A 14,540-nucleotide genomic window follows, 5' to 3' on the forward strand; every position below is an offset into this window, starting at 1 on the left:
ATGTGGGATGCATTCGTCACATTCAGGGGGAAACGATGCGTTTAGGGAGTGGTGGGCTCGCCTTGTCGGTGCTTTTAGCTTTGTAGGTGGGTGTGTTAATGTGTTTGTGCGCTGTGTTGTTGGAACACCAGGAGAAAAATGAAACATTTACCAACATCAACCCGTTCTCTTGATCTGCCTCTGAATGTGGATCTACATATGAGATAAAAACATTATATTTTTTTCTATTTTAAGATCAAACGTAAAGCCACTTTTTTGTTCGGCTCTCTCCTCCGTCTTGAGATCCACTTTTTGCATCAGTTTCCTACATATTTAAACACTTTCCCAGACATGCTGCAATACCAAGGCCCTTCTTGTTACTACTTTTGCTTGCAAGCGGGCTGCAGGCAACCTCCTGCCAACCTTGAGCTGTAACGAGGTCTGCTCCTGTTGTCATGGGGATTCAGGTGGTGGTAAGAAGAAAGGGGTTTTAATGCTGCCCGAGAGGGCACGGGGGGCACAGGCTGGGCTGACAGATTGTGGCTCTTCACACTGGCACCGCGAAGCGTTGCCTCTCTGACAGCTTGTCGGGGATCTTCTGGCGTTAATGGTCTGTGGAAACATCGGAGGGCAAGAAGATGTTGGGTTGCGGAGGAAAAATTTTGCTTTGCCTTTTGAATTCATTGTCTCATGTGCTCTCTCTCTTTTTATTTTGGGTTCAGAATTTTCAAGTTGACAAGAAATATAAAATAATTGATCAGAAGTTATGTAGCTTTTTATAAAACTGAATCAGGGTTTCCCCAGTGTTGTATTATAGACCTGCCGGCCCGCCATCTTTTACTAGTGCCACTGCCAGGCCAAACCTTTCTTGTGTATGTTTTTAGGAAAATAATAAAAAAAAAACAACCAAAAAGAAAAAAAAACTTTTTTTTTTAACTTTTTTAAGCCGGATTGCAAGTGCCTCTGTTGCTCTGAGCGCTTCACTGGCGGAGCAGATTTATTCCTAAAATATATGTTTATAGAAGATAGGATTTTAGTTTATGCATTTAAAGACAGACCAATCACACCGCTGGCGCCTCTGCACATTGCCTCTGCGCGTTGCCTTTGCACGCTGCAGTAGCTGGATTAAGTTAACCTCAGCGCGGATTCCGCACGTCTCCTTTCACTCAAACTGGACACAGGCTGAGCTGTATGGATATTTACATCAGCCCCCTGTGAGGAATTATGATTCTTTCTAGAGTTTTTGATCAAGGTAGGACTTTAAACACCACTCTGGTTAGCTCTGGTTGCACAGCTCTATGTGAGTTGCAGGAATAACTTGTAGTCGCGCTTTCACAGGTGCGTTGAGCGAGCAGTGAGAATGATTTATATTGATTTATATTTGTGAACCTTTTCCATCTCAACACTCTGCCAGCGCCTTGCTCTGCCTGCGCTGTTAAAGTTTGTCTATGTGTTCCCGGTTGGCCGGTGTATTGGTTAATGAACTAGTGCTAACCTGATAATGCAGGTTTAACCCGGTGAGGAGCTTTTGCGCTCTCCTGTCTGTAACGCATCACACTGATTTTATATTATTGTAGTATTATTTTTAGTATTATTTTTCCAGTTACACAATGCATCAAACCGTATCAAATGCTTTGTCCACTTAGTCAGAGTTAGAGAAACTCGTCCCATAAACTTGACCAACCAGAATAGTTTCTGTGACGCTTACTAAAAACTCAACAGACACGAAATGAAAGAGCTACTAAAGCCACATGAGCAGCATTGAGTTAAATCTCCCGTTTGTTGTGCATCTCTGCGTAGTGCAGCGGATTTAACTCATCATGCAGGGCCGGTCCAAGGCTGTATGAGGCCTTGAGCAGAATTTGATTTAGGGGCCCCTTTTGTTGCTAAAAACATCAGCACCCCTAACAGATGTGTTGGGAGTAGATTAATTGGCCAACCTAAAAAGCAATCAGTTATAATTACAATTTACTAAATTGTATTTGTGAACAAACAGACCTCAAACTTAAAGATTAAACTCACAGCATCAGATTGTAGCTTAGGGTAACAAAGCAATCCAACTATGAATATTATTCTTTGAACTTTTACAAAGTGAACTTGCCAGCTCCTTAAAATCTTACATTTAAATGTTAAACAATTTAAAATCTTTTAATTTATGTAATTTGAATCAAATTGAAAATTGATTTGTAAATTGAATCAAATTTAGCAGCGTTGATCATCTCAATAAACAAGTGTTTCATTCATGTATCTGTGGTCTGTGTTAAAATATTACCATTTATGTGGCCCCTGAAGCCATGGGGGGCCTGATTGAGCTGCTGACAATTTGGATTAAACAAAAGTGCAAATAATTGATATTCATTTTAATTGTATATTTTGATTTGTTGTTTTTAAGACTAGTTGTGGGTTTAAGTAGTATTTCACTGGCGATGTTTTCCTATAACGTATAATTACCGAGTGATATTTTTAAATTTCCTGTCACCTTAACATCTTTCAATACAAAAAACAAAACGGTGGACCGCCGGTGGACCGCCTCGTCACCCCGACCACCGGGCTTAGCAAGTTTTCTCGGGGAAACCCTGGGAATGACTCATAAAGAACCAGAGTGAAAGAAAATGTGAATTTTGAGACAACCTCTTAGTAAAAATGTCTTTTATTACAGATAGAGGAACGATAGCCTCATTATTCTCTCACATCTTGCTGACAATATTATCCTCTCAAGCAGTTCATTAAAGCGCTGCGTAAATTTTAGCATATTTCATGTTTAGCTTTGACTTGTTGATGTTTCGGCTTGTTGCATAATTCATTGCAGTTCCAGTTAATTATGCACAGACAAAGCTGACAGAGGAAGTATTTCTGCTGCTTTATAAACTTTGTGCGTTGAATGTTGTGAAGTTTAATTACAGGTGTTTCTCACCAGTGTTTCAACCGGTAAGAAAAGCATTATAGGCTAGTTTATTTCTGTCCATTTTATGCATTCAAACACTAAAGGAATGTGATTAAAGTCTGAGGTTGTACAGCAGTCAGATGCTTTAATGTGAAACAAACCATTAATGATTTTATACCTGCAGCTTTTAATGCAATTTATTCACACAGCAGCGGTTTTGGATGTCAAAGTGGGGCTGCTTTGTGAAAGCTAACTTTAGAAAATCTGACATCAGGAGCCGTCCTTATTGTAATTTTGGTTATTTTTGAACTAGGAAAATCCAAACTCTGGATGCAACATGAGCTGAACAAGCAAAACAAATCAGGTGACTAAAGATTCACCTGATTCGTCTGTATGAGCTACAGCAGTTCATACAGACTCAGATCGACTCTGAAAAGCTTATTCAAGTGATGGTGGTCCAATAAATGTAAATCTAATATCTACATTTTAGTGTAAATCACATTGCAAATATCACAATATTTCCTAAAGATGCGCTTCAGACACAAACACTTTTTTTCATCATTATTTTTATTTTTGCATCAAGCTAATGAACATATTACAGCTTAACCTAATAACTAATTAGGACATCTAAGTTCCTTTTTTCGTTAGAAACTTCTATTTCTGTTTTTATTTTGAATATGATTAAAAATACATATTATGATCAAGATTTTTTTTAACCATCCCTACATTAACTGATTATCTTTGATCTAATAATTTTAATAAAAACAGAAGGCATTACAATATAATTTTTAATATTACTATATAAACTATGTCCTATCTTTTACATTGATAACATTTACATTAGTTTCTTGAAGGAAATGTCCATGAACAACCTATGAACAATTTAACCTTCACCTTTCGGTTTGGTGATGTTAGTCGGTGGAGAAGCAGCACTATAAATAATTCCCTTTTCTGCACCCTCATGAGAAACTAATTAAATGGAGAATAAAACCTGACCTGTTGAGACTATGTGACTTAAGCCTCATTAATAACTCTTGGTAAATTGAACTGCTGCTGATTCTGCAGTCGTAACCCAACCCTGTGTGTATGCGTGTTGTATGCATGTGTGTGTGTTTTAGGTGGAAGCTCACGAGACTTAAAAAAAAAAAAAAGGAAGAGTGAAGGCAGCTTCCCCTCTCCTGGCTTTCAGCCGTGTCTGCCGACTCTATTGTCTGCGCTATCTGTCCATCTATCTTCACATTTTTGAATTTGCAGGCCTACCGCTTGGATCCCCGCCACCTTTTGTGTCTTCGAAGTGCTGCTTTTGTTTGTCTGCAAACCTGAGCCTGACGAGGAGAAGCACCAGCAGCCAGAAGCTTGCTGGGTTTGCAGGGATTATTGTGTCTGCCAGTGATTTTTGTCTGTTTCTTTCTCTGTGTGGGGTTGGCGATGGTGAGATGGAGACACTGGGTTTCATTTTCCACATAGATACACCACGGGGAGTTGTCCGTTCTCCTTGTTTGCCCAGAGCAGTAGGAACTCATTACAGATACGTTCTGAATTTGTGGCAAACTGATAGAAATATATCCGCAGCAGAGAGCATGAGAGGGTGTGTACATGACGCTACAGGCAGTGCCAGCTGGATTTATGCATGCAGAAGCATTTGGATTTCTTTTAGTGATCCAATCCTGTGTAAGGGGGGGGAAGAAAAAAAAAAAAACATGTTCAATTTGCATCTTTGTCTGACACCTTTTGCTGAACGTGCTCATTTTCTGTCTTTGTTTTACAGTTCTGAATGCGTCTCCCATTAACCATGTCGTTTCTCGTGGCACTTTAACCACTATCTAGTCTGCTAATCTGGAGAACTAATTATGGCTCCTCTTTGTCTCTTTCAGAAATCGAGCAATAGCCGATTATCTACGTTCCAATGGATACGAAGAGGCTTACTCCACTTTCAAGAAGGAAGCGGAATTAGATAATGTGAGTAGATTAAAAATGGACACACGCACACATCCGCCCTGCACCGACACCAATTTATACTAACAGTATGTCTTGATTCCCCATTTATTTCTCATTTTGGTCGACGTGTTCTCTAGTGTGACCAGGAGCACCTGCACCCAATTAGCCTGAGTTGTGTGATGGAGGGCAGGGGGGCGAGGTGCAGCAGGATTTTAGTAACCAAGCTTTCATTCACCTGAAACTTATTGGGTTCTTCTTGCTACCAGACATGCACAGATCTGAATTTTCTGGTTCATTCCAGGTCTTTGGTTTGTGAATCTTTGACCATTTTAGCTGATCCCTATTTTTCTTTAGCACTGCAATATACGAAGATGTAAAAAAAATAAATAAAGGAAAGAAATATCTTTGAACCTTTTTGCTTTTCCTTCTTGAGTAGATGTTGGTAACCATTATTGAGAGCAGAGATGAAATGACACCTTATGAGAGATCAACTGCTGTGAAACGATTCACATTTCATATTTTTTTCTCACATTGTCTTCAGCTTGTTAATGAATAAAATGGTTAGTATTGCAAAAACAGCTTTTCCATGCTGTGTATATTCCACAAAAAGGCTAAAAGCTTGAAAGGATGAAAAGAAGCACATTTAATATTCTCCATCCAGCTTTCTTGTGAACTGCTGAAAGCCTTGCTCTCTCTCGCTTTCTTCCAGCCTGATTTCTTTGACTTTAACAAAAATACAATGAGATTAAATTAGTTTGAAAATTCTTGTAGTGATCTGTTTTTTTTTCTTTCATTCAAGAACATGATTAACATGAGAGTAAGCATATTCATATCCAAAGATATAAACATTTTATTAGAATCACAAGAGCATCTATTATCTTTGCCCTTTGCTCTCATTAAAATTTATAAAGATTGTTACTTGGATGATAGATATTTTAGCTTTAGAACAACATACAGGAGAAATACAGAGCTTTAACTAAAAGTATTTTTTAGTAGCTGCTGTTCATTGCATGGCAATTATTTCTTATATATTTAGATCCTCTTTCAATCGTCGGCTCAGCCTCGTATTTTCAGCCTCATACAGCAGTCTTTCACCTTGCCTCCACGTGATGCTCTGCTGGTGTGTCTTTATCCGCTTCCCTCCCAGTCATTTTCCATGTGGCAGCTCTTTGGAAGCAGCCTGAATAATAGATGAATGGCACAGAGGGGATCATTGCACCCTGTTGGGTTGTAGCACTGAGCCACACACACCTTCACAGAGCCGTGCCAAATAGCCAAGTGGTTTAGCCCCATATTCCCAGTTCCTCATCATTAAGCTTTTTACAATATTTTAGTTTGGAGGGAAAATTTTATCCACTTAAATGTCCTTCACCTTTTGGCTACTTAAGTTGCAGGTTGGGGCAGGGCTTATCAGTCTCTTTAGCAGAAATAATTGATGGAAGTCATTCTCCATTTTTTTAATGCTTCCTAGATGAAAGAAAATGCACATACCTGCATGCACAGGAAAACACACATATGTTCATCATGAATTGCCAACAGACTGGCAGACTGCACTGTCTGGCACTTGTGGTTCAGTTTGCATCTTTGTGTGTGTTAACAACCAGGCAGATGGCAGATGATTGAAGACTTGTCCAGACGAGATTCCCTCTTCGTTTTTATTATATTTCCTTTTCCTCCTTCATTACTCCTCCTTATGTGTCTTTCCTGAGGAATCCCCATTCTGTCATTGGGAACTGCTCTAGATGGATAGACATAGAGACTCTGGTACTGCAAGAAAATCTTCTGGATGATGTTGCTTTGTTTAGAGCTGAGGGTGTAGCTGTGAAGTAGGAGCACAATGTTAATTTTCCCCCTCACTGACGCTGTAGCTGTCAGTGTGGGTTTTTGATGCTTTGATAGTTTGTAGCGTCCTCAAGGCATGGGTAGACACACACAGAGGTAGTGGATCTGTTGTTCGCTCAACATAAAACAATATCTCCTGTTTATTTGTAGTACTAGTAGGAACCTAGTATTGCACAAAGGTGAGAAGGGAAGAGATCTACCAATTAGAGAGGTAGATCTCTGACTCGTGATTATGTAAAGGTCTACAATTACCAACATTAAATATATATTTTATTTTTTCTAGCTTCAAAATTAAACTGTCAACAGAAAATGTTTATTATTCAAACAATGTTAGTAGTTTTGCCTCGTTTCCACTGAGCAGTGCAGCACGGGTTGTTGTGGTTTCCATTGTAAAAGCAGTTCATACATCACCTTTCCCTTGTAGAGCCGTAGGACGATGGTACAGTTAGAGCGGAGCGATCAGCGTCACACAACGGTTCATTGATTGAGGAGGAGAAAAATGTCACTGCTCGAGACGAGCATGAGACGTACCAGTGCGTCCAGTTTGTTATCAAAGTCATATGATGTTAGGAGTTTGGGTTTAACCTCTCTGCCCAGTGAGAGTTTAACATGTGGTGGAAATGTTTTCCTGAATACGTCGGACAATAAGACGGCGTACTGAACCGCAACGTACCGCTCAGTGGAAATGAGATATTTCTCCATCATCAAAAAGCTGCAACTGTATTAAAATCCTTGAAGTTATGGGACATGGCTGCCTGAACAAATAAAACTCCACCAAAAGGAATGACAGAATGTGACATTTTAATGAGGTATCTAACACATTAAAATACCAAAGGGGCCGAATCATAAGATCCAGTTAAAATAAAAAATAAGAATATCCAACCTGGTATTTGAAATGAAAAAGTTTAATTTTGTTGTCAGAAGTGTTTTATTATGAGTCTCTAGAGATGCCCTATAAAGCCTGTTTGTGATTGATCATTAGTTATTTATATTGGGACCAAAGGTGATGTCACACTGTGTGAGAGAGGTCTGAGAGAGGTCTTACAAAACACTACAGCTAAACTGGATTTCACTGTTATTTCAGAACAAAGCCAGGATGAGAATACCGAGGTTGAGCTTTAAGCGGTCTTTAGCATCAACATCTAATGATTAGCACTGTTAGCATTACTAACAGCCTTATTGTGTTCCCTGTATAACAAGTAGAGATCTAAAAATACTGTTTCAAGACCATTAGAAGTGACTTCTTCAATTAGATAAAATCAAAGGGCTTTTTAAAATGTTCCTCCTCAGTGAAGTTGAGCGGTCCACTTCAGGCCGGTCACCAGTCAACACTGGCTAAGTGTAGGTACAGTTTAAGATGCATAAAAGTGAAGGTCAACATTAAAGAGCAATTGTTTAGATTTGTTTTCACTTGAACCCTCTCACTTTGTCGCCTTTTAATTTTAACCCAATTTCCTCAATGTTTTCAACTTGGACTCGTCTTTCCTCAAAGGTTTAAAACTCTAAATCAAAGTATCTGAAACAGCAGCGCAAACCTAGTTGTTTTGAACACAATTTGAAATTGTGATGGACACATAGCAAAATTAGTCAACAAAGGCCACAACTAGTGACCAGCTCAGAGCATCAGCCTGCAGGTGGAATCAGACTTGTCTGCCAGCGCTGCTACAAGTTAACTTCCACCACTGCCTCTGTCCCGGCTGTGTGGCAGTAAGCTGCCTAAGCCTTTCTGCAAGAGATTAGCTTGTGTGAGAAGGATTAGGACTAGTCCGTCAGTGTGTGTGTGTGTGTACATAGTATAAGTGTGTGTGGTGTACAGTAGGTTGGCAGCGTCTGGAAGCCAGCCTCAGTCTGTGTGTGGTGTGTAAATAATTCCCTGTTCTCTTTTGCTATAGCTGCAGACCTCAACATGCCACTCCAGCTGGCCCCCGGTTCCTTAGGCCCCACTGATTATGCTGAGCTCATGACTTTGATTGGCTTTCTTTGTGTCTGATATCCTCTTGTTCCTGTACAGAATGAAGAACTGGATAAGAAGTACGCTGGCCTTTTGGAAAAAAAATGGACCTCAGTCATCAGATTACAAAAGAAGGTTTGTGGGGTGTTTTTTTTTTTTTTTTTCCTCCTCTAAGAATGCTTGTGGGGATTACAGTCTTGTGAACAGTTCGTGACATTACAGCTGAACACAGTGCTAAAAAGAAATCATGGACACAAGTTTAAATAATATGTTAGGTAAAAGCTGATAACCAAACACAGTTTCCCTTTTTTTTGTAGTTTATTTCACCTGTATTTTCCTGTAACGCTGTGAACTCTGGGCAGGTGATGGAGCTCGAGTCGAAGCTGAACGAAGCTAAAGAGGAAATCACCCTGGGTGGACCAGTAAGTCAGAAGCGTGACCCCAAAGAGTGGATCCCGCGTCCGCCTGAAAGATACGCGCTGAGCGGCCACCGCAACCCCGTCACCCGCGTCATCTTCCACCCGGTCTTCAGCGTCATGGTGTCGGCCTCTGAGGACGCAACAATAAAGGTCAGTGCCCCTACACGGAGAGGATTCTGTAAACATCGAAGGGAAAATTCAGAGTTTTAAGTGGTTTGTTAAAAGGTACCGACTGGGAAGAACCTTTTTGTGCAGTAATATTTATTTGTCGTCTGATATTACATTAGTTCATAAAATTGAAGCTATAGTTTTTTTAAGCATGTACAGGGGATTAAAGTGTAATAAAGTAGCACAGTACGTTTCCCCAGCGTGACTCCTTGTGATTGGTGGCTGGGTGTCGCTTATCAAAGTATAGAATGAAGTTGAGAATGTTGCAGCCTTTCCTGTCTGGTTTTCTATAATATTTTGGGAACGATATTTCATTTTCTTCTCCACGAAGAGCATGATCTTCACAACAGTAGCACAGCGCTTTTAGTCCGTTTCCTCTGCAGAGTTCTCGTCCGCAGCATTTTCCAGGTCACATGACACAGACGAGACGCTGAAGCAGCCGGTGTTTCTGTTGGTGTCGCTGGAAAAGTGAAAAATGCTGATAGATAGGAAGAGGCAAGGACACTAACATGGTAACCGTTTCAAAGTGCCTTGATTGGGACTCGGAACACTTTTACTAATAGATTTCTTGGACACATGAACGCTCTGCGCAACTTAAGGTTGAAGAAACAAAGAATAGTTTTCCAGCTACGATCAGATCAGAAATGTACAAAGACTAAAGAAAACGTCTGTCATGTTGAAACAGCTGGAGTCTTAAAGATGTCGATGCGACGATTAGGGATCTTCACAGTCACGTTAAACGGTTATTTTCATTAGTTTCGGTAATTTGCGTTGAAAACTGCTTGGTTGCAGTTCATTACAATGACTTTTTCATTTGAAATGAACACTGAAATGGGTTTCGGCCTGATGGAAGAGAAACTCCTGACATATTTTGCTCTTGAAGCAGCAGATATTTACTCTGGCTTGATATGCTCAACACACATGGCAGTACGAGCCACACACAGTGGTGCAAAAATGGTCATTGTTGGAGAAGGCTGCCTACTGTGGACTTTGTTGTACATTTTTAGAAGTGGCAAATTTTGGGATTTTATATTTTTTCCTGTTTTCACGTAAATAATTTTCATATAAACAAGTTTTCCACCAAGTTCATTTCAACAACATCCTATAGCATGATTATGATGTAGTTCTCAGATGTTAAATATGTCATGGATGGCTGAAATTTAAATTTTTTTACATCTTAATTCATATCTAATTACAGCAAATATATTTTCTTCTGGCAGTATTTATATTAGACTGAGTTAATGTTCTGTAAATGGTTGCATCCTGTTTTTGCAAAAGGAATAATTCCCATGCCTTTCTCTCCCAGATTGTACAGATGGCACAGCTGTTGCTCTGTATGGATGATATTTAGATATGCTAATGTCTTTTACTTTAGGGTGTTTGCAGTAGAGGACACTTTTAAATGCACATTAGGGTTTCAGAAGCATTCTTAACTCTTGTCTCTTTTTTCATTTTGTCTAATTTCTTTTCCACAGAAGCTAACATTCAATTAAATGAAGCTGGTCGTTCCTCCTGTTTCACTTCCACTGCATTCCCTTCAGCCTTTTCTCCCCCTCTGCATGTTCCCTGCATCAAGGATCTCTCTCTGTGCCATCCAGACGTCTGTAGAATCCATATATAACTCCGTCAACCTGCCTCTGGGCAGCCTTTGCTGCAGCATCCCTCCACTGCCTCACTGCACAATCCCAATACTCTGCTGGGCTGTTTGTTATGCATCTATTATTCATGAGACAATAATAGACACTTGTACGTTTCCTACTAGCCCACACCCACACAGCAGGGATCTTTTCCTCCGCGTTTTGGCACAGTGATCCCCCCTCTACACCCCGCCTCTCAGCGTCCTGGCTAATTTATCTTCCACTTAAACCATTAACCGTCCCACCATGAGTACCCACCTTCAGCTATCCGTCCCCTAGGAGCAGTCAGGCTCCGACTCTAATTTACGAATTCAGCCCTGCCTCTCTGCTCGTCTTTCCTTGCTTACCTTTTCTCCCTGTTGTTAGACCTGACTGTGTCCTACTTTCCACCTTAAGGGCTCCATTACATTTTCAAACACAGACTTGTTTTGTTAGAAACGGACTGAAAAACACATGTTGGTTTTCACTGAGCCAGAACAGAGAGATTAAAGGAATAGCACTGCTTAATTGGTTAACTCTACAGGTAACAAACTGACCTGCAAACATAAAAGCATGCAACACATCATTTCAACAGTTTATTTAAACTTACATTTTATTAACTTGGAAATCTTGAGTTTACCAAGATGGCACATTATAAATGCATAGTTAAGAAGCTAATATTGTTTATTTTGGAGTGACTTGCAGTTCTGTCCAGACGTATTCATATTTCATATTTTGTCACATTACAACCTCCAGACTAAACGTTGTTCCTAAATGTGATGTGGAAGGAAAATGAAATGCGCTTTTCAGATATTTAAAAAAATAAAAACCTCAAGTATTATGTATTTGTTCCACACCTTTTTCTGTGACTAACACCAGTGTGTGTAATTTCTCCTCAGTAAAAACCTGAAGACCAGACAGATCAGGGAATTGATGACCAATTTCAGACAGGGTTAGATTATAAAACAATATTCTAAACTTGGAGCGATGATCAATCCATAATGACCCAAACTTACCAGGACATATTTTACTGATGGAGAAGCAGCCAGGATGGTAACTCTGGAGCAGCTCACTAATATGTTTCCAATCAATGGATTATCCAACTTGAGTTTTATATTTTTGCCTTCACTCTGTAAATCTGGTCTAATTAAAGTTTTGATTAAGTCCATAAAATTTTGTTACGTATTAAATCTAAGCAATTAATTAAAATTAATGTGCTGAAGTCCCGGTTCTTAACATCACGTATCACGTTCAGCATAGATCCAGGGTTTCCCCCAGTGTTTTATAAGCCTGGCGGGACACCAGGCTTTATTTGTGCCCCCACCAGGCTAAGCATTGCTTATTTATTTAAGTTTTTTTTTTTAATGTTTGCATTTATTAAGACTTTATAATTGGTGTCCAGGTATTAATCTTCCAATCTGTCAATAACGCATGACTATCAAGTGATATTTTTAAAAGTTTCTGTCAACTTTAAACATTTTTTAGCTCAAAAACACGACTGGTCGCTCGATGAATGACTTCCATCGCGCCCAACCACCGGCTTAACAAGCTTTCTGGGGGAAACCTTGTAGATCTGTTAAGAGTCATCGGGTTATTTAAGCGGCACAGAATCTAACTTAGTTTGTATTCCCTAAAGAGCAAATTGAATTCGTTTTTGAATTAAGATGAAAGCTATTTCCACTGTAGTATTACACATTTTTAAGAAAGCGTAAAAATGCAGCTCTATAGGCAGAGCTTTTATAGCTCAGAAGCTACTGATGAATAATGCAACGTGCTGTACAAACACATTTTCCCCCTCTGCACTTTGCACCTCCTGGCCATCTGTAGCTTCCTTCAGAGCGAGCACTGCAAAGGAAGGGGGGGGGGGGTACATCTCCTGTCACCGTCTGCCCAGAATCCCCTCACCCCAAGAGAGGGACCAGAGGAAGGTTTATCCTGTGACAAACCGTCTGTCTGCTCAAAAGCCACAGACTGAACAGCTCTCTCAGGCTAAAGAATCAGGCTCTTCACTGTTCACACCATATTCTGTCTGCACTCCAGTTGGCGGTGCCAGACTTGGCACAACAAACGGTCTGACGGCTTTTATCAAGCACTTCTTTAATAATAACAAACTGATTTGTTTCACATTAATTTATTTTTAAAAAAAATCATATTAAATTGTAGTTGGTTAGTTTCATATTATATGAATTTGAACTCCTCTGTATTGGTGAACAAAGCTCAGAAAATGGTGACATTAGTGGCTGAAAATATTTCTGACACACAAATTGTGGCCGTCTAATTTGTGTGTTGCCTTTTATATTTTCATTAGGAATCGAAAAAGCTTTTGTGCATTGAATTAATTATAATCAATCCATACTGTGTGTGCAGGTGTGGGACTACGAGACGGGAGACTTTGAACGCACACTGAAAGGCCACACAGATTCTGTTCAGGACATCTCATTCGACCAGACTGGCAAGCTGCTGGCGTCCTGCTCTGCAGACATGACTATCAAACTGTGGGACTTCCAAGGCTTCGAGTGCATCAGGACCATGCATGGTGAGAGGACGAAGCAGCTGTCTCCGGCTCTCTGTGCACACAGTGTTGTTGTTGTTGTTTCCAGGTCACTGCTGGCTAAATGTTGTTTGACTTGAACATCGTGTTCAGGTGGCACACGGGCTGTTTGTTGTCACTTCAGACCAAGCTGACGGTCACAACAGACGCCATCCAAGGGCGACTTCACTGCGTTTACAGGGACGATCAGTTTGTGGGATTTGCATCCTGATTAAACATTGATCATATGGGGTTTCTCTTCAAGGCTCTGTTTCGCCTTATTCAGATTATGAAACAATACATCTTCTGGTGTATTTATGCTGATGACACACAGTTTTATATTTGTGAGCACATAACCTCAGTCCAGTATAGTCAGTGTGTCCATAATGCCAGAATTTCTACCTTACATCTATAAGGTAGAAATTGTCTTCTATTGTCTTCAACTTATCGGAGATTGGGTTGCTGGGGCAACAACGGAGTGCCGTCAGATTTTGGCGGCTGTATTGTTTTACTTTCATCCTTTGTGAAAGACGAGTCATTTCTCCAGGTAGCGTTAGATTTGTGCGTTTGTCTCGGTTGTATTTACCCTGAATGACCTGCGCTGTCGTCCACTTCCTGTTTCTTGAGCGGTCTCTGGTCCACTTGGTCACATTTGCATTCAAACCGCACCGGAGTTCACTTTAACCGAGCCGATTTAACCGGTTTTTGGAAAGTTTGCTCTTTTTTTTTTTTTTTTATCTGCATCAGAGTCCGATTGTGCAATAACAGCTCCGGACTTTCTAGGCAAATGAACAAGAGTTTGATTAAAGCAGACTGAAAGGCCTGGTGTGAATGCACCCTTGTTTAAACGGATCCTTAAGCTCGTTTCACCATTTTAACATCCTAAAGGCTGAAATGAATTATGGCAGTGTAGTTTACATGGCCCTGCTCAAATACAATGCATGCTCAGTTGCGTCTAACCTCTACTAAAGGTGCCCATTAATACCTGCTTGTGAATAAGAGGTATGAATATTAATGAAGGTAATGAACAAACTTGGTGTTCAAGCAGAAACCATTGCAACTTCTGCAGATATCGACTGGATTTTAACCTGATTTCTCTACAAATCTGTCATCCAGAGTCTGCTGGATGGTTTCATTCCTGTAATATACTAACAACCTTTTTTTTTCCCCCCACCAATTCATCTGTTTAATAAAACAAAACCAACAAGGCCAA

The 14,540-nt window shown here is 40.1% G+C and overlaps 1 protein-coding gene across 3 annotated transcripts in view; it reads left to right on the forward strand.

Annotated features, from left to right (window-relative positions):
- LOC106927270 (lissencephaly-1 homolog) overlaps nt 1–14,540 on the forward strand; it is a 35,011-nt gene that overhangs the window by 13,642 nt on the left and 6,829 nt on the right. For all 3 annotated transcript variants that reach the window (XM_088011910.1, XM_088011911.1, XM_088011912.1), the window contains exons 3-6: nt 4,738–4,822; nt 8,655–8,729; nt 8,957–9,163; nt 13,165–13,333. In XM_088011910.1, the coding sequence (XP_087868036.1) occupies nt 4,738–4,822; nt 8,655–8,729; nt 8,957–9,163; nt 13,165–13,333 (536 nt within the window). The remainder of the gene's footprint in view (nt 1–4,737; nt 4,823–8,654; nt 8,730–8,956; nt 9,164–13,164; nt 13,334–14,540) is intronic.

This window comes from Poecilia mexicana, unplaced genomic scaffold (genome assembly GCF_051168715.1).
Source record: "Poecilia mexicana isolate PSO_F unplaced genomic scaffold, ASM5116871v1 scaffold_13, whole genome shotgun sequence".
In the NCBI taxonomy this organism is placed as follows: domain Eukaryota; kingdom Metazoa; phylum Chordata; class Actinopteri; order Cyprinodontiformes; family Poeciliidae; genus Poecilia; species Poecilia mexicana.